Source organism: Prionailurus bengalensis, chromosome B4 (assembly GCF_016509475.1).
Source record: "Prionailurus bengalensis isolate Pbe53 chromosome B4, Fcat_Pben_1.1_paternal_pri, whole genome shotgun sequence".
Lineage (NCBI taxonomy): Eukaryota > Metazoa > Chordata > Mammalia > Carnivora > Felidae > Prionailurus > Prionailurus bengalensis.
In genome coordinates this window covers 45,913,794-45,933,974 of record NC_057358.1, presented here as the reverse complement: position 1 = coordinate 45,933,974, position 20,181 = coordinate 45,913,794, and the positions used below count along the sequence as shown (strand labels likewise).

General features: G+C 38.1%; 1 protein-coding gene across 1 annotated transcript in view; it reads left to right on the top strand.

Annotated features, from left to right (window-relative positions):
- LRP6 (LDL receptor related protein 6) overlaps positions 1 to 18,890 on the top strand; it is a 182,230-nt gene extending 163,340 nt beyond the window's left edge. Inside the window, exons 18-23 of the mRNA XM_043561954.1 lie at positions 3,542 to 3,778; positions 4,263 to 4,373; positions 8,828 to 9,058; positions 10,325 to 10,461; positions 11,359 to 11,456; positions 13,525 to 18,890. Coding sequence (XP_043417889.1) covers positions 3,542 to 3,778; positions 4,263 to 4,373; positions 8,828 to 9,058; positions 10,325 to 10,461; positions 11,359 to 11,456; positions 13,525 to 13,819 — 1,109 coding nt within the window. The 3' untranslated portion in view covers positions 13,820 to 18,890. The remainder of the gene's footprint in view (positions 1 to 3,541; positions 3,779 to 4,262; positions 4,374 to 8,827; positions 9,059 to 10,324; positions 10,462 to 11,358; positions 11,457 to 13,524) is intronic.
- The last annotated feature ends 1,291 nt before the right edge of the window (positions 18,891 to 20,181 follow it).

Here is a 20,181-nt window from a genome sequence, read left to right as displayed (position 1 = left end):
GTCATTAAGAAAAGTACCCTGGAGCCCTTTTCCAGTTGGTTCTCTTCCAGAAGTAAGCACTGTTCTGATTTTTATCCCCATAATTTAGATTTGTCTGTTCTTGCATTTTATGTAAGGAATAACGATGTATGTATTCTTTTTGTGTCTGATTTTCTTGGTTAATATTTTTGAGATTATTTTTGAGATTCAACCATATAGTGGAATGTATCAGTAGTTTTTTTCTTCTTATTGCTGAGTGGTGTTTCACTGGATAATATGCCACAGTTTTTTCTCATGTTGAGTGACATTTTAATTGTTTTCATTTTTTCTGTTCTTAAGAATAAAACCGTAGTCAGTGTTTGTATACAACATTTTTTTGCGGGGGCGCCTGGCTGGCTCAGTTGGTATGACTCTTGATCGCAGGGTTGTGAATTTAGGTCCCATGGTGGGTGTAGGGATTACTTAAAATCTTTAAAAAAGTGTGTGTGTGTGTATGATTTAACATTGATTATACAGTGGAGGTAAATGAAACACAGAATCTTAATTCCTGATCCTCAAGATGTGTTTTCATTTGAGCTCATCTTACCTGTCCATCTCCTTTCGTTTCTCTCTTTACTTTCGTTTGGCTATTTAGAGTTTGATGACCACTGTTGTATGTTCTGTTTTGTTCTGTTTTGTTTTGCCTCTGTGGCTTTACTTGCGGTACTTCAGAGATGTAGTTCTCTTTTTGCATGCCATCCTAAGTCTTATTTTTCAAGGAGTGTCTTCTCATGATCTTTAAACCTTCACTAGCCATTATTGTCCCCGCCTCCCTTTCTCTGAATTGTAACTCTTGTTACCACAGTTTGCCTGACATACAGTTCAGAGTAATGTTTTGTTTTATATTCATTAGTCTCTTTCTCTTCCTAGCCCCAGATTAAATTATAAGCTCTTTAAGGACATGGACCCTATTTTACCTATTTTTATTCTCCACATGATCTAGTATAGTGCTGGATACAAAATAGGCTCAAATTCCCTCTATAAATAATACTTCAAATTCCCCATGTAAAATGTTCACCTGTAATTCGCAGTGTTCTCTAAAGTTTTTTTTTGTCTGTTTGTTTGTTTGTCTATTTATTTAGAGACAGAGACAGCGTGAGTGGGTGAGGGACAGAGAGGAGAGAAGGAATCCCAAGCAGGCTCCCAGGTGCCAGCACAGAGCCCAGTGTGGGGCTTAAACCCATGAAGCCATGAGATCATGACCTGAGCCAAAACCAAGAGTCAGGCCCTTAACTGACTGAGCCACCCAGGCGCTGCCCCAGTATTCTCTACTTTAAAGATAAGAGGTTTTCTGATATTAACAAAGTTACATTATCTAGAGAATTTACTAAGAGAGAAGGTTTTAAATGAAGTCCAGGAGCCTGGGATATAAAGGCAATGGGCTAAAACTAGAGAGGCTGTCCCTTTGGTCCTATCTTTTATTTTTAATTATCCCTTTGTGTAGGAAGCTATATGACCTTGGGCAGTCACTTAGTCTCTCTGAGCCTGTTTCCTTATTTGCAAAACAAGGAAATTGGGCTTGAATGGCAATTCTCAAAGTGGCCTTAGCAACTTTTACATTTTTAAAAATTAAAAGGGCCCCAAACAGCTTGTGTTTGCATGGGTTATGTTTATCTGTATTTACTGTAGTAGAATTTAAAACCAAGAACTTTAAAAAAATTTGTTAAAAATAATAATAATAAGCGCATACATGTTCTAAAGTTAAACCTGTTAAGAAAATTATAACTATATTGGAGCCCTTGGGTGACTCGGTTAAGTGCCCCACTCTTGATCTTGGGTAAGGTCATCTCACAGTTTGTGAGTTCAAGCCTGGCATCGGGCTTTCGCTGATGGTGTGGAGCCTGCTTGGGATTCTGTCTCTTCTCTCTGCCCCTCCCCAACTTGTGAGTGTGCACTCTCTCTCTCTCTCTCAAATACATAAATATTTAAAAATTATTTTTTTAGGGGCGCCTGGGTGGCTCAGTCGGTTAAGCGTCCGACTTCAGCCAGGTCATGATCTCGCGGTCTGTGAGTTCAAGCCCCGCGTCAGGCTCTGGGCTGATGGCTCAGCCCGGAGCCTGTTTCCAATTCTGTGTCTCCCTCTTTCTGACCCTCCCCCGTTCATGCTCTGTCTCTCTCTCTGTCCCAAAAATAAATAAACGTTGAAAAAAAAAATTTTTTTTTTAAATTATTTTTTTAAATTTATAACTATTTTCTAAAGCAAAGTAATTTTAGTGAGAAATGTGGCATTGTTTTTACATTTTTGTATATCTCTTTTAATGTTAGGCCAGATTCTCATGTCTACTTCTGCATTCAATCTGTTGTAATATGTAGTTTGGGTTGAAATATATGAGGAAATTTAGCCTGAAATGTAGTTGGAAAATAGAAAACTATAATAATAGTCTTTTAAAATAATTATACATGTATCTTGAATTCTACACCAGGTATTGACCAGTGGTAGTTTACTGTAGATTTAGTTGCAGTGTGGAATTTGAAACCATATGAACTTTTCATACTCTCTTAAATTAAAATCCACTGATCTATTTTGTCCTCTAATTGGATATTTTACCCAGACCTGATTTTGTAACCTTACACTGTGGTCATTTGGAAATACTAGAATTCCAACCAAAAATTCCCAGATCTTCAGATTTTGATGAATTTCATTATTCAATATCAAAAACCCCATGTTTATCTCACTACCAGTCTCATTAGAAAAAACTTTAGGGACACCTGGGTGGCTCAGTCAGCTAAGTGTCTGACTTCAGCTCAAGTCATGATTTCACAGTTTGTGGATTTGAGCCCCACGTCGGGCACTCTGCTTTGGATCCGAGCCTGCTTTGGATCCTCTGTCTCCCTCTCTCTCTGCCCCTCCCCCACGCTCTCCTCTCTCTTCTTTTTCTCTCTCTCACAAAAATAAACATTAAAAAAGAAAAAAGAAAAAACTTTTAAGTACTGGGAATCTGTCAAACTTACCATGTTAGATACAGATTGTCCAAAATTATAATTTCTGGTTGAAAGCTCCATTGTTACAATATGCTTCAAAAGTACAGTGTTATGATTTTGCCATTATTTTCCTTGAAGTAACAGGCTCACTGGTTCATTTTTAAAAAACTTCCTGCCAAATACCCAAGTGTAAATAACTGTAGTTTATTTGTCAGTTCTTTTAAATTAAAATTAAAATGGTGTTCCATTTTGGGTTGAGTTTACAACTCAAAGTGCTTTCCCTAACTTTAAAATATTTAGAGGTTGGTGACTATAGTGATTATTCCTAAATTATGTGTCAGATTATAATGGATTGCAAATAATCCTACTTGAATTATAATATTTGAGAAAACTTCTGCCTTATAGTTTTGCAAGTTAGTGAATCTAAATGCGGTAGTGTAAAAATTATACTTCTTCTCTGATTAGTAGGGATAGTTTACAAACTTTATTTATTAAAAAGTGTTTTGCGCATGTTAATATTAAATGAGCTTCACTAGGTGTGCTTGTACCTTTGTGTGACTGTTGTGTTTTTGTCACTCCCCTCCCCCTTGGTCATTTGAAGAACCCCCAACATGTTCTCCTCAGCAGTTTACTTGTTTCACCGGAGAAATTGACTGTATCCCTGTGGCTTGGCGGTGTGATGGGTTTACTGAATGTGAAGACCACAGTGATGAGCTCAATTGCCCTGTATGCTCGGAGTCCCAGTTCCAGTGTGCCAGTGGGCAGTGTATCGATGGTGCCCTCCGATGCAACGGAGATGCAAACTGCCAGGATAAGTCAGATGAGAAGAACTGTGAAGGTATCCAGACTTCCTAGGGCCTGGCTGTGTAGTCTTTTTTTCCCATTAATGTTCAGTTGTTTGAAATTCAGAGTATTGCTTTGGCTCAGTGGTAAGTAGTCCTTGTTTCCAGTGAGTTCTGAAGTAGTGGATTAATTTATTACAATGTAAAATAATTTCACATTTTCCTCTTTGCACTACTAACCTTTAACATGGTAAAAAATGAGCAAATAAATTCTCTAGAACTTTTTTAGTATCTAGAAATGCACATAGATAGAATTCTTTAATTCTTTACAGAGTAGAGCAAAATAGGAAATTTCCTGCTGGATTTCTTTTTCCACTTTTTTCTCTCTACCAATGGAAATCTCTAGAGAATAATTTTTAAGTTATATTTTAAAGTCTAATTTGTTTTTCATTTGTACCCAGAAAGTACTTTTTGTCTCTTGGCAGAGTTTCACTTTACATGATAATGAAAATAAGAAAATTGTTTGCATTTTTTTCCCAGTGCTTTGTTTAATTGATCAATTCCGCTGTTCCAACGGTCAGTGCATTGGAAAACATAAGAAATGTGATCATAATGTGGATTGCAGTGACAAATCAGATGAACTGGATTGTTGTAAGTAGGACTAAAATCTTACATATTACGCTTCTGGGAGACTTTTTAAAATACTTTTTTTCTTTAAAGATGTGTTTCACTTAGAATTTCCTTATTAAGAAATAAGCATTAATGTTAAGCTAGTTATTTGTACCAAGATCTTTTATGTTTTGCTTGTAATAATTCCTTAAAGACAGTGGTTTTCTTATGCACAAAACTCTTCACAGAAACATTTAGGAAAGCATCAGAGAAGAATAAGTATTATTTTGCCACAACTAGAGTTAGGAAATTCTCAAATGATTTAGATATGTAGAAATCAGTTGGTGGCATAAGCTTGAGAGTTTCTGAACATCATTTCTGATGTTTATCATCTCTCATTTTTTTCTAGACATATTTCTACCAGTTTCTCAGTGACTTTAATAGCTTCCTTAAAATGTAGCCTGAAGATACTTAGGCCATCTTATACCCCTAAGCCTAAAGACTCTAGGGTACATAACCCATAGTTTCTTCAGGGTTCATAACTATTGACCATGCCCTGACATAAAATATATCCCAAATTGATAAACTTAGTTCTGAGTGGAATTCAGCATAAATCAGGTCTACCCTGTCAAACTGGTTTAATGAAATTTAGATAAAATTCATTTAAAATCTCTTTACTCCTAGGTTGCCTGGGTGGCTCAGGTCATGATCTCACAGTTTCATGAGTTCAAGCCCCACGTCAGGCTCTGTACTGGCAACACAGAGCCTGCTTGGGATTCTCTCTCTCCCTCTCTCAGAGTCTCTTATGGTTGAGGTTGTAGTAAGAATAGTGATTTTATTTTATTATTATTTTTTAGTTTACTTATTTTGAGAGAGAGATAGCGTGAGTGGGGGAGAGGCAGAGAACAATGGTGAGAGAGAGACTCCCAAGCAGACTCTGCACTGCCAGCGTAGAGCCCAACGTGGGGCTTGAACTCATGAAACCGTGAGATCATGACCTGAGCTAAAACCAATAGACGCTTAACTGACTGAGCCACCCAGGCGCCATAAAAATAGCGATTTTAAAGCCAAGTAGAGATGGATTTGAATTCTGGCTCCACCTCTTGCCAGCAAATTATTTATTGTCAAACTTTAGTTTCTTTATCTTTAAAATGAAAATAATGTTTAGCCTGGTGGTTGTGAGAAAATTAAATAACTTAATGTATATAAAATATATAGCTTGGCTCATAGTAGATACTGTTGATAAAGGAGTGTGGTAAATGATAACTAAACGTGCTGTTGTAGAGATCTGTACGAGTGGTAGCACAACAGAACGAGTGGTCAGATCTTCAGGAATAAAAACAGGGTTCATCAAGGAAGACATCTTAGAAAAATGGTGCTTAAAATTGGGTATTGATCAGTGAATAGAGTTAATTGTACAGATAAGTGGAGAGATTGCATTCCAAGCAGAGAGAATATGCTATTCAAAAGCAGAGTGAAACAGGCACCTCTGGGAAACTACGTGTGAATGGGATGCCAAAATGTAGGCTGTGTCTTGAGGAGGGATATCAGCAAAAGAACATACGTTAAGGGTGAGATCATAGAAGACTCTGCTTTTCTTCTAAAAAGCCCAGACAGCATCCAGAATAACAGCCATTGACAAACTTAAGTGAAGGACCGGCATGGCTATGTAATTGTGAAAGCTGTAAAAGCAGATGCATTGCCAATATAAGATTAGAGGCAGCTAAATGACACATTGGTTGCTTTCACACTTTTTGGATCACCTCAAGAGGAGTACAAAGAAGGGGGTGCACACGTAAATGAGTCATGCGATAGTATCTACCTATATTATGTAGAATGCATTCTGAAGTTTTCTGTTTTAAAATGCTTGGTGTAACCCACTAAATTTTTTTCACCATCTAATTACTTGGAGCCTATAATTTAAAAATTCTTAGGCGATTGTAGTTTAGGCAGAAGATGATTATCTAAATCAAGAGGAGCAGTGGTGGTGGAAAGGAAGGGATAGAGTTCAGAGCTATCTCAGAAATAGAGTAAAAAGCGTTTTGTAACCACTTGGATGTAGTTGATAAGTTTAGGTTAACTCATAGGTATCTCACCAAGTGGCTGGAGTCGTTAACTAGAATATGTAGCAGGGACTGAAAACTGAAGGACCATTCCATATCTTGGCTCAGATGTAATGTTTGCCTGATACAGGTTTTTTTATTAATTTTAAAAATTTAAGTTTAATTTAAATGCTTTTGATTTGCCACAGGTGCCATCATTTATTTATGATCTGCTTTACCCCTGGAATCTAGGAAACATGTCAGATATTGGTGAAGACGACTGCAGTGTAGACAGGTCTCTTCAAAGTTGCTGATGAGCTTATCCCATTGAAGCTATTCAGGAAGTTGTCGATTGTATGGGTCTGTAGCTCAGGAGAGAGATTTGGCCTCTACTGTTAAAGATAATTAAAGCTGAAGCAGTAGATGAAGTCTCTCAGGGAGAGTTACGTAGAAGAGGAAAATAGTAGAAGATAGAAGGAAGTCTGGCAAGCACCTGCACCTAAGAGGCAACAGAAGAGAAGGAAGCCAACAAAAGGAAACAGAAAAAAGAAGAATGAGAGACAGTAAAATTAAGAGCGTGGTATCTTGGAAGGATACTGTTTAGACATTTTTGAGAAGAAAACATAGAGCCAGCAGTATTGAATGTTTAGAGAGGTCAGTAAGATGAAGAGTTAGTGAAAATGGCAAATAGGAGAACTCTGACCTTTGCCAGACTAGTTTCACTGTGGCGATGAGGATAGGAGCCTGATTTCAGTGAGTTAGGATGTGACCCAGAGACTAAGCATTGGAGATAGTGAATATAAACTATTCAGTCTTGACACTTGGCCTTAGAAAGCAATGCCAAGGCACTGGAAGGGAATACGATAGATGGCTGCTCACAAGGACTGGGGAGGATCTGTACCCCAGAGTCCACAGACAAAATATGTAACTGACAGCCCCTGCATATTTTGTGATTTACTGATACCATTTTCTTTCATTTCTTTTATTTAATCTATTAGGGGCTGAATTTAACTCTGTGGGTGGGAGATTTAAGGTAAGATGAAGCAGAAGGAAGGTTTTTTAAAAGATCTGCAGTTGCGAGATACAGTCGGACTATTCGGAATGGAAGGAATTTCCTTCTAAATAGAAGAGTAATACTGTAAATCTGATGAGGCCTTTTGCTGTTTCCCTCTACCTGTAATATTGATGCCACCTGCTTCTAAAGCCTCAGCTAGCTCAGGGATCTGATGAAGGTGAATGCCACGGGCAGGGTCTTCCTCTGGTTCTCTCATGCTCTCACCTTTCTAAGTCCTCACGCACTCAGGTACCAGACACCTTATGTTTCTTGCCCTCAGGCAACTAGACTTACCCTGAAGGTACCAGCGTATTGGGCCTGAGAGCTAATGTTCATGTTTAGCTTCTCATCTCCCTTCACCAGGCCTATATGTCACTTTTCAAACCTAAAATCAGGCTCAGAGCTCATGCCTTGCTGGTGCAGAGTTGGCTTCTTTGTTATTCCAGTTAAAACATTTGATGACTTTTCTAGGTACATCCCTTTTGGCCCTAAAATTTTCTCTGAAATTTCAAAATAACCCTGTTATTTTATGATATATAATTTTTTTTTCAATGTTTATTTATTTTTGGGACAGAGAGAGACAGAGCATGAACAGGGGAGGGGCAGAGAGAGAGGGAGACACAGAATCGGAAACAGGCTCCAGGCTCCGAGCCATCAGCCCAGAGCCTGACGCGGGGCTCGAACTCACGGGCCGCGAGATCGTGACCTGGCTGAAGTCGGACGCTTAACCGACTGCGCCACCCAGGCGCCCCATTTTATGATATATAAAATGAAGTAGGATGAGGCGCCTGGCTGGCTCAGTTGGAGGAGCATGCGACTCTTGATCTCGGGGTCGGGAGTTCGAGCCCCATGTTGGGTGTAGAGATTACTTAAATAAATAAATAATTTAAAAAAATAAGGTAGGATGGGGCGCCTGGGTGGCTCAGTCAGTTGAGCGTTTGACTTTGGCTCAGGTCATGATCTCGCGGTCTGTGAGTTTGAGCCCCACGTCGGGCTCTGTGCTGTCAGCTCAGAACCTATAGCCTGCTTCCGATTCCGTGTCTCCCTCTCTCTCTGCCCCTCCCCCGCTCATGCTTGCTCGCTCTCTCTCTCTCTCTCTCTCTCTCTCTCTCTCTGTCAAAAATAAATAAACATTAAAAAAATAATAAAGTAGGATAAATTTTAACTGTCTCTGTATTAAAGCTTAATGATTAAGTATAATTCACTTACATCTTTGTTATCAGTTTGCAGATATACTTCTCAGTGTATCGTTTTATTTCTATCTTCGCTTAAGGATAGTTCATTTTGATTTCTAATGGTATTTATATACCCATAGGGCATGGTGTACATGTATTCATAATAACTATTTTGAGTCTGCAGTTGTTTCTCCATTATATAACTGTACTGCATTCTCATTTTAGATCCAACTGAGGAACCAGCTCCACAGGCCACCAATACAGTTGGTTCAGTTATTGGAGTAATTGTCACCATTTTTGTGTCTGGAACCATATACTTCATCTGCCAGAGAATGTTGTGTCCACGTATGAAGGGAGATGGGGAAACCATGACTAATGACTATGTAGTTCATGGACCAGCTTCTGTGCCCCTTGGTTATGTGCCACACCCAAGTTCTTTGTCAGGATCTCTTCCAGGTGAGCTAAGACTGATCCATTGAGAATCAAGTCTTGGGTCCTGGCAACATTGCCAAGTTTCCTTTATAGAAGCAAGATACTGCCTAGAGTCTGTTTCAAACTAGACTCCTTTGGGTTTAAAAAATTATAAGAATAAATATTTTATTTTACTTTTAGCACTCTTTATACAGAAGATCTTAGATCTTAGTAGAAATTGTCCAAAAAATATAAAGCAAATACATACACATTTATATACACTGATTGCATTTAGTGCATGCACTACATATACTGCATTTCTGGATGTACTCTACTGAAAGTGAAAGCTAGACATTTGGTAAAGCGTCATAAACCACAAGTCCTTTAGGTGCACTATTAGGAGACCTCAGGACCACTGAGGACAGGAATTGAAGGTGCAAAAAAATAGATTAGGATTCCTTTTCAGCAAACAAAGATTTGGAAATAGCTGGGTTGACAACAGGTTTGTTTTGGCATAGCCAAGTAGCCAGAAATTCTGGGTACTTGAGTAGACGATATTGCTCTAGCAAAGTACAGCTTTCTTTTAGTGCTTTCTGGTGCCCATAGTGAAAAGAAGCCCCCACCCCCCATTATTTTAATGAATATGGAGAAGGAGTTACCTGGCAAAAGCTGTCAGAAAATAAGAACTTATTCTGGGTGTAACTCTAAGTAAACAGGATTTTGAAACTGTTAATGATAATGATTCCTTATTTTCAGTTAGTGGAATGATACCTATTTTCTGTTAGTGGAATATGGGAAGTCACTTGAGAAAAAATAGAATTCTGGCATTGGTGGTTGTGATTCCAACAACATTTGCATACATTAGATGAAAAAGATGAAAAATCTCCCGTACTTTGTATTCATGCCCTTAAAAGTGGATTTAGTTTCCTTTTGAGCACATCTCTTGTTTAATCTACCCTGCTTTACAGCCTCCACTCTCCATAGGCCTTTTCTTCTGCAAATCCTCTAAAGTTGAAAACTTCTTATTTTGAAGAGTGCTGCTTCTATCCTTGCGGGGAAGGGATGGGAGCTATTCTTGGCCTTGTTCTAGGCCAGCTCTCAGTGGAAGTGTTCACTTCTAGAGAACATTCGTTTCCCTTCTGCATTAAGCATTTTCAATTATTGTTACGAAACGAGAGCACAAATTGTTTTAAAATCAAACTATTTGGCTATTGGTATTTGTAATCCTAGTATTAAATAAAAATATGTTATACATAAAAATAATTTGTATAGATCATAATCATCTTCAGTATTTATCCTCCTTCATTTTAGGAATGTCTCGAGGTAAATCAATGATCAGCTCCCTCAGTATCATGGGGGGAAGCAGTGGACCCCCTTATGACCGAGCTCATGTCACAGGAGCATCATCAAGTAGTTCTTCAAGCACCAAAGGCACTTACTTCCCTGCAGTAAGCAGTCTGTTTTCCTTTGTTTCACTTTGAATGCTAAGATAAATAGGATCCTAGACTTTTAACTTCTTTAAATGTGGGTGCTTAGTGATGGTAACTTAGAAAGTTTTTTAGTATACTATTTAGGCATATAAGGCTCCTAGGAAAGATTTGCCACCACCATGCAAGCACTTTTAAAGTCTTTAAGTTTACTGTGTATTAACCAGCATATTTGAAGGCACTAGACAGTAATTTCATATTTTGGGTAAAAGTAGAACTACTGGGGCACCTGGGTGGCGCAGTCGGTTAAGCGTCCGACTTCAGCCAGGTCACGATCTCGCGGTCTGTGAGTTCGAGCCCCGCGTCAGGCTCTGGGCTGATGGCTCAGAGCCTGGAGCCTGTTTCCGATTCTGTGTCTCCCTCTCTCTCTGCCCCTCCCCCGTTCATGCTCTGTCTCTCTCTGTCCCAAAAATAAATAAACGTTGAAAAAAAAAATTAAAAAAAAAAAGTAGAACTACTAAATAGTATCTCCTGAGAGACTTAGGATGACCTTCATTCTGTAACCTCCCAAAAAAGGAAGCATGCCTGCTATTTCTCCTACGTCAGTGATTTTTCTCTAAACGTTTATAATTTAAAAAAATCAGAACCCTATTGTGCTGAACTTAAACCAGTGACTTACAGATTATAGATTTTCTGCTTATTACCTTGCACTGTTTAGCCATGATGAAATTGTATCTTAAGGAGTAGAGAGCCCCACTCCTGAAGCACTATTTGAGGTCAGTTCTTTGAAAGAAAGATTGTGCTAACTGTGTAAGGGAAAGGAATACAAACAGATGAAGGAAGAGAGTGTAAAGAAAGTCTAATGGTCTTTATCTGGCATTATTATTATTGTAATAATTTAATTATTGTTCCATTTAGATTTTGAACCCTCCGCCATCCCCAGCCACAGAGCGATCACATTACACTATGGAATTTGGTTATTCTTCAAATAGTCCTTCCACTCATAGGTCCTACAGGTAAGATAAGTGGAAGTATTTATTAGGAGAAAGAAGTAGTGGGTTTGATGTAGCCCTACATAAATAGATGATGGTCACTGAGAGAGATTAGGCATCTTGTCTTGATAATGCTGATGTTGTCCCTACCGCACATCCTTTCCTTTTGAGGCATTACACATTTTTTTAGAGAGAGTCACAAGTGTTGACTTTATAATAATGAAGTAGAGTCAGTACTCTTTGGCAATACTGCTTTGGCAGTATTGTAAGGAAAAGTTACCCACCAAAATAACTGATTACAAAATGGGCTACTGCTCAGGTTAGCTTTGTTTGGTGGCCTAGGAATGGAATATTGGCATAGGACTGGAGTTCAAAGAGTTGTGAGAGCTGTAAAATTGCACGGGTGCAAAGAGCACAGAATTTGAGAGAAGTTGGGAGAAGCTTAAGTTCAGCCCTTGCTTCAGTATTACACCATCTGGAATGAAGAATTCTTCATAAAGTTGCCTGGAATAAATCACAACTCACTAAAATAAATGAAATCTATTTGTAAGACAAAATGGGGACATTTTCCCCTTGTGTTGATCTGTGTCTGTAGAGCATGTTAAGCAGGAGAAGGACTAGTGTTTACCTTACTCTTTCCATCTTGTTTCAAAGGCCAGCAGAAAGTCAGCGGCTTGATACTCTGTGTAAACCTAGTGCTGTATTTATCAGTGTCCCTCAAGTGCCTATTATCTTCTAGATAAGTGTTTCCTAGACTTCCAGTCAAATTGCCCTGATAAAACCGTACAGATAGGTAGAAATCAAGTGAAACTGTTGATAGTATCTTACTCAGAATTCCCATTTCAGTTTATATGCATAAGATTAAGGCCTGATTCTGAGCTGATATTTTTGTGTTTTATTGTAAATTGCTTTCCTTGCCACTAGTTTGTTCTAAAAAGCCGAAAGAGAAAGCAGAAACCTCAAAACTGAAAAAAACAAAATGAAAGACCCCAAATTTTTATTTTTAAAAAGTTATTTCTTTAAATTGAATAAAACATTGTTTCATTAAAATGAACATAATTGCATCAAAAACATTTCTTACTTGACCATTTCCCACGTCTCAAATTAAGCCCAGTTTCTTTCTTCTGAGTCACTTTTCATCATTTGTTGAGATTCTTGTCTGAACTGGAATGTAAAAGAATTTTGTTGATTTTCTTTCCTTTTTTCCTAGCTTTTTTTTTTTTTTTTTAAACATGAAAATGGAAGTGTTTGGCCTTTTAGTTGAGCCTAGAATGTTCATCAAGGCTCAAACCTGATTGGACAGAAAGATAAAACCTAAAAAGTGCTATGACCTCATGTCAATATTGGTAGTAAAACCGCTTGAGAACCTGCTCAGCAGGTCGTGTAACCCTTAGCCATTTGTTTTGAGACCAACCCTGGGTGCTAGCTGATGGTTTCTGTGTCCGGATGGGGTCGTGTGGCACACTGTAGCACTGGGTGTTTAGTGGATTGTTACCTCAGTTTTGCACGTGCTCTTGCCTCTCTTTTGTCACTTTGGCAACAGAGTCTATAAAGAAACCTTGATTGGGATAAATGTGAAATAAGATCAGCTTTACTATATTTCAAATGTAAATGCTATATGAAGTTACAGAGAGAAGTAGAAGTGAGAGCTAGCACTTTGAAGTGAGCGCTTCCTTTCGCTAGTGTGTTCGTCTCTTTTCAATGCCTTTTTTATTAGTTAGCCATGCTGCAAACTTGCTGAACTTGAAAAGGCAGAACAACAAGAAATAAATTAGGTCTCAGTCGGTTAAACGTCTGACTTCAGTTTGGGTCATGATCTCACAGTTCTTGGGTTTGAGCCCTGCGTCGGGTTGTGCTTGACAGCACAGAGCCTGGAGCCTGCTGTGAGTTCTGTGTCTCCCTCTCTCTCTCCCCCTCTGTTGCTCATGCTCTGTCTCTCAAAAATAAAGAAACATCAAGAAAATTTTTTTAATTGTAGTAGTGTATGATCTTCAACCTGAAGTTTACATCTAATACTTCTGTATTCTGATAGAGAAGAAACTGCTTTTCTATAAAACTAAGTGTCTGCTTCTTGATTTTCTCTCCCTACCAGCTACAGGCCATATAGCTACCGGCACTTTGCACCCCCTACCACACCCTGCAGCACAGATGTCTGTGACAGTGACTATGCTCCCAGCCGGAGGATGACCTCAGTGGCAACGGCCAAGGGCTACACTAGTGACTTGAACTATGACTCAGAGCCTGTGCCCCCGCCTCCCACGCCCCGAAGCCAATACTTGTCAGCAGAAGAGAACTATGAAAGCTGCCCACCCTCTCCATACACAGAGAGGAGCTACTCTCATCACCTCTACCCACCACCACCCTCCCCCTGTACAGACTCCTCCTGAGGAGGGGCCCTCCTCCTCTGACTGCCTCCAACGCAAAAATGTAAATACAAATTTGGTTGAGATCTGGAGGGGGGGAGGGAGCTATTAGAGAAAGATGAGGCAGACCATGTACAGTTAAAAATTATAAATGGGGTAGGGAATACTGGAGATATTTGTACAGAAGAAAAGGATATTTATATATTTTCTTAAAACAGCAGATTTGCTGCTTGTGCCATAAAAATTTGTATAAAAAATAAATTTGTACTAAAAGTTTTATTTTTGCAAACTAAATACACAAAGCATGCCTTAAACCCAGTGAAGTGACTGAGTACAAAGGAAACAGGAATAATAAAGGCATCACTGACCAGGAATGTCTGGGCTTTATTAATACCAAAAAAAGAGAGAGAGAAAGAGAAGAAGAAGAAGAAGAAAAATTCAAGTCCATCTCAGAGCAGCAAACCATAGATACTTGGAAGTAGCCAAATAGCCTTCATGTTAGCTAACATTTGAGGGCCAATAAGTTTAAGAAATCACAAAAGGAAAAAGAAAAAAAGGTATTAAAACTAACTTTGGACAAAGGGCTTTATTTTCTCTAGGAATCCCATTATTTTAGTGAGGAAAGTAGGTCTTTATAAAAATCCCTTCTGGGTGTTGCCATTGGAGGAGATGAGCTGTCCAGTCAGATGGTGTGGGGCTCTTTGTGTGTGCAAGTCTTCTGTCCCTACCTTAGAACCCACAGCCTCTGTCAGAAGAATTCGTTTTTTCTCTAGGTGTTTTTACCTTGCTTCCTCCCCAGCAGCTTTGTAGGCCATTTTGCCAAGATATCACGATTTATTCAAAGCTTTTTTATCTGAGGATTGATAAAATGGAATTTTCTAAATTAAGGTTTCATTTTAATATTTCTACTAGCTCTGTTCCTCTGTAGGCTTAGCTCTTCAGTTTGACTGATGTTTTTGCTTAATGATCAAAGGTTAGACATATTAGTGCTCCTCTTCCAAGATTGTTTTAATGCTCATTAAAATATCTTTTCACAACACATATAGGCAATGTTTAAGAATTACAAATTTAACCATTATGTTTTGTTGTAAATTAATCATATATCCTTGCAGTACTTTCAGCATATAATACCACAATATGAAATCATTTATATATATATATTTTTTTCTAGTAAAACATTTAAATATGTTCCAGTTAGAGACAATCTATTTAAAAAGAGAATTTTTTTGTTATCATTAGGTTTTCCCTTTATTAACTGTTTGTGACATTTTCATGTTCTTTAGGCCAATTTTTCTGAGTGATGTCTACATACATACCTCTTCTAATGTGTGACGTGACTTTAATATCTTCCTGTTACCCAATGTGAATGTTAGATTGTTTTCAAATTATCCACAAATTATTCTTATAATCACCTCTTATATATTTTTGTGTGTTCTCTCTTATCCTGTCATGGATTAAGATGATTTAACAAATTTAACAATGTGGATTAAACGAGAAGGCCAGAGAAGGCCAACCGTTGACTTCTCAGCTGTCAGAACTTGGGTGGAGGGGAGTAACGGAAGGCTCTTCTGCCACCTGCCTGACCTGCGTGGTCCTGGGGCTGCTGCGTCTTCAGCTCTTAGGGCTGACGTGTGGAATGATTCTAGCACTGCTCTGCCACCTTGCCAGAAGTTAGTTTCCTGCTTTTTACATTTTTCCAGCACTTCTCTGCTAAAACTGAATGTGTTTTTAAACTAATGTATTTTTACCTTAACAGATGTTGGTCAGTCAGTTATTTGAATGATTTCTTTTTTTTTTTTTTTTTTTTTAAATTCCGTCTTGCTGAGGCCTCTCTGGATTTCAGGGCCCAAGAGAAAACCATGGAAGAAAAGATTCAGACTTTTGGCAGGGGTGAAGTAACTTTATAAGCAATTAAAAATACCTGAGGAAACTTTTTAATGAGAAAAAATGTGGTTTCAGAATAATGCTTAGATTGTCAGGGGCACCTTCTATGAATCAGGTGCCCTTGAGTGTGCATATAAATAAATGGTGATCCATCAGTGTCTTGCATTAACTCTTCCTGTCGGTGGAACAAAGTGCTCACAGTCTAACAGAATGGACACTGGAGTTGCATTCTGTGACACGGGGGCCTCTGACACTTAAATGAAGATGGAAAGGTTAGCAATAACTGGGTATCAATTAGAATTTAAGAATTCTATATGTTTACATTTTTTAATGTGCATCTTTATCCGGTGGGCTTCCCATGTGGAAACTTGCACTATAACGAATTAAGAAGAATATTGCCTTGTTATATCTCAGTTCAAGTGCTTGTACTGCGATGGCAATGGCCTCTTCTTGCAAAATACTGATTTGTGTGCCAATTTGTTTGAAATTATTTGAAGGCAGTTCCGCTTAATCTCAGGGTCCTCTTTCTTGGGTAGTTGAGATGGATTCTTAATATTGGGGGGGGGGGTGTACCTTTAAATGAGAGAATTGTCAAAAATCGGGAAAGATTGGCCTTCGGGCTACATGGACAGTTAAGCTTAAGTAACAAACTATCTTGATTAGTATTAAACACAAGAGGTTTAATTGGAAAAACTGAAGATAAAAAAGAAACATGAGCACAAATCAGGGGGAAAGTGGATAAAGGTTTTGAATTTGATGTATTGCTATATTCACTATCCATGAGGGTAAAATGAATAAAATGTCATTATTTTCCTTAAATACTTAAGTATTTAATTTTGAGCACCGGTCTTAAAGCATGTCTAGTTAGTGATGTGATTAAAATTATCTGAGAAATGAACTCTGGCATCGTAAACTTTGTGCTTATGCGCTATAAGTAGGCTCACCTTCATTGAGGTGGTCTTTTATAACTGCGCTTTTATAACTTTGAACTTGGCTCCTGCAGAACCCTGGTCTTCTGAACAGTGGCCCAAGGGGTTTTGCTGCTTAAATCAGATAATGGCATATTCACAAGAAAAAAAAAAAGCTAAGGGATAGAATTTCTCAGTATTAATTTTTCTCTCGTGAAATATTATTACGCCTTTGACCTTTGCTGCCCCTCTTCTATAGCAGCATATGTGAGATGTCTGTCCAGCAGAACATTAGTTATTTTAACTATCTTAATTTTAATATAACAGTACTTTGAGATATATCAAGAAGTATCTGACACTTGAGAATATCTGTTCTAAAGGGATGATATATATTTAGAAATGAAGACTTTACAGTACATTTTCATCTAATAGGCCAATAATTTGGGGGCAGAGCTTTTGAGCAGTAAAATTTTAGCTTGACTGAGGATTATATATTTGTTCATCATTTTAAAACACTCTGAAGTCAATAATTTGTAGAAGGCCAACTCCAACTTTGATAATACACAAAAATCTCTACCATCTGTGTTAGGTAGCAATTAATTTGGGGGAGAATCTTTTTGTTTTGCCATAAAGACCTATTAATGAAGACTACTTCAAGTAGAGTTAGTAGCTATGGCTTACCTACCTAGCCTGTTAAATGCGTCTCTGTGTGTTTATGTAACCTTATACCAGTAATCCTAGTAGAGACTACTTCTGGTACCAGAGAGGCTTACTGTAGGCAGGTTGGCTCCTCTGTGATAGTTGTGCTAGTCTAGTCAGTCATGTGCCTAGATTTGATTCCTAGAAATGTAGTTTTTAAAATTGTTTTTTCTCTTGCTGAGGGAAAACTTGCCACTTCATTGATTTGCATGCCGTAAGAGCTTCATACTGGTTGCCATTACACATCTAACAAAATTCAGAAGCAAAAATCTTGGGCTTTTCATACCCCAGATATGCCATGCTTTTAATAAGCTTTAAGTCTGTATAATGACATACATCGTATGTTTGGGGTGTGGATTTGAGTATGTGAATATCAGTTGGCCAACAAATGTTAGGGCATCCACAAATGAGACTATACACTAAGTGTAGACAGGGACTGAGTCATAAGTTTATAATCAAGTGTTGTTTAAAACATGTTCTCAGAATTCTTAAACTCAAACTTAATTTTATTTGGTATTCCTTTCTTTATCCCGAGCCTGAAATGAGCCAAGAGAAATAACAGATGATTTTAGAAAGTACTGGTAGCATATGTGTGGTTTCTGACTTCTGGGATGGCATCATTTTATACTAGTCTCAAAATTTGCCTTTTGAAATTTTCAGTTTCAGGAGATAACATTTTACATTTATAGTTTTTAAATTATGAGCATGTGAATCCATATACTCAGGATATTTCTGTTGGACTTGATTCTGCATCTCTCTAATAAGCCTGCACCTGAGTAGAAGGGGAGGTAAATTCTTCGGTCTTACTGACGATCCTCACCCTCCTTCAGTCCAGGTAATTTTACTTGGTTTTTCATTTTCATAAAGCATCCTTAAGCTATTGCTAAGTTTATTGCTGTAAACAGTCCTCATGACTTTACAGATAGAACTATAAACAATGATTTCCTGTACTCAGAGTATAGACCTAACGAAAACTTTTACATTTCCACCATTATCTAGGGTTTACCCAAAAGTCTCCACCAAAGATGTAGAGACAATGTGCTTTTTGCTTATGCTTAACTGTCCATTTTTTTTTAACAGATATAAGAAGGCCAGGGATATATATATCATATATGTATGATATGTATATATATCAATGCATAAATATGAATATTAAAAGGAAAAGAAAGTGAATAAATCTAATTTTACATGGAATTAAGTATCTGGGGTTAGTAGGAAAATGTAAAAAGAAGAGGATACCAAGAGCTTAAGCTGGACTAGCCTTATTTGCAAGTGAAGGATCTGGTGCTGCTTTCAGATGTTTATCCTTTGTGTTTTTAAATTTTTTTCTTAAGCTTTAATCTTTGTTATTGTCTTAAAGTCAGCTGGTGTTTCTTGTTCATGGACTTTGGTACGATGGTGCTTTGCAAGGATGTATTTATATTTAAATGGCCAACATTTGGTCAGCCCTTGTCCACTATTCACTTCCCCCTTTTTGTAAAATAAGTGCTTTAATTGTAAACTGTATAAAAATACCTTGTATAAATCCCCTTTTGATTATTACAATAAGCTGAGTTGTAACAAATGAAATGTTGATTTTTATAATAAAACAGTGGAAAATAAAAGTGTCAATTCTTTTCAGCAAGAAATTAAAATAGCTGATTGTTCATTGCTGTGACTTGCATTTCAGAGGCAACAAAACCCACTTTTATTGTTTGTATTTCAAATAAAATACAACTTTGGAAGAGAGGTTTGAGCATAGTTCAGTGCTGCCCATACCTGTGATTGGGAACAGATAATAAGGGAAATATTTTGTGTTTCCTGCTCTTGTTTTCAGTAAACTCCTGGAAGGAGCCTGCTGTAGACTCTGAACCTCCCCCCTCTCGAAATTAGCTTTAAAAATGAACATTGCTCTTCCTGACACAAAGCCCAATATGATACGAGGATACCGAAGGAGCCGCAGAATATACCCCTTCAAAATACGCCACTGTGATTCAGGTGGGCACTTTAAAAACAGCAAATACAGATAGAGGCTTTCTCCGAGCTCCCCTTGTCTGTCTAAAGACCGATCCTCCAAAAGGAACACAGTTGTCATAAACCATAAATCCCCTCCCTGGGAGCTTGATCAACCAGGGAAAAATGATTCTTCTCCCTGGAGAGAAGACTAGGGAAAATAGCCAAACTTCGTCCCGACTGTCACACCTCCCACCTATTCTTCTAAGGACCCATTCATCTTTCCTAAAATCACTTCCTACTTACTCTTCCCTAAGAGGCCTACATCTTCCCTCCCCTTTTTCTGTTCATACGGTAGTTAAGCCTGAATTGTAAGCCATCTAGCGGAGTTTCTCACTTTTCCCTGGGTATCTCCCATGTATATGTAAGTTAATACATATACATACAGTTATTTTCTGTCTGTTTTGTTCATCTGTTTCTTATTACAAGGGTCTCGGCTAAGAGCAGAAGGGTAGACAAAGTTACTATTCTCCCCTACAACATTTAATATGAGAGTGAATGGAAAAACCAGTGAGAACTCACAGCTACTAGATCCCTGCTTGGGTCTAAGTTTGCTGGGTTGATAGGAAGAGAGGAAAGCTTTATTATTTGGCATTAGTTAAGCTCAGACGTCAGGGGGTTAAGTGGAACAAATGTTAGTGTAAAGTCTTCTCTCTGAGACTCTTTCTCTTAAGTGAGCTTACCTTGACTTCTTTGCTGACCCCTCCCATTCTTTTCTTTGGAAAACAAAGTTGTGCTGTTCCCAGTGGAGTCCAAGAAAGGAAAGACAGAACCGAGGTTGCTTTGCCTGATTTAAAGGCAGGCTCAAGAGTGGGAAGGACAGTGCAAGTTGTTTTGGACTTTTCTCTACCCAGGTAAGTTTTCTGCTAAGTTAATACGTACAGTCTTTCTTATTTTTAATTC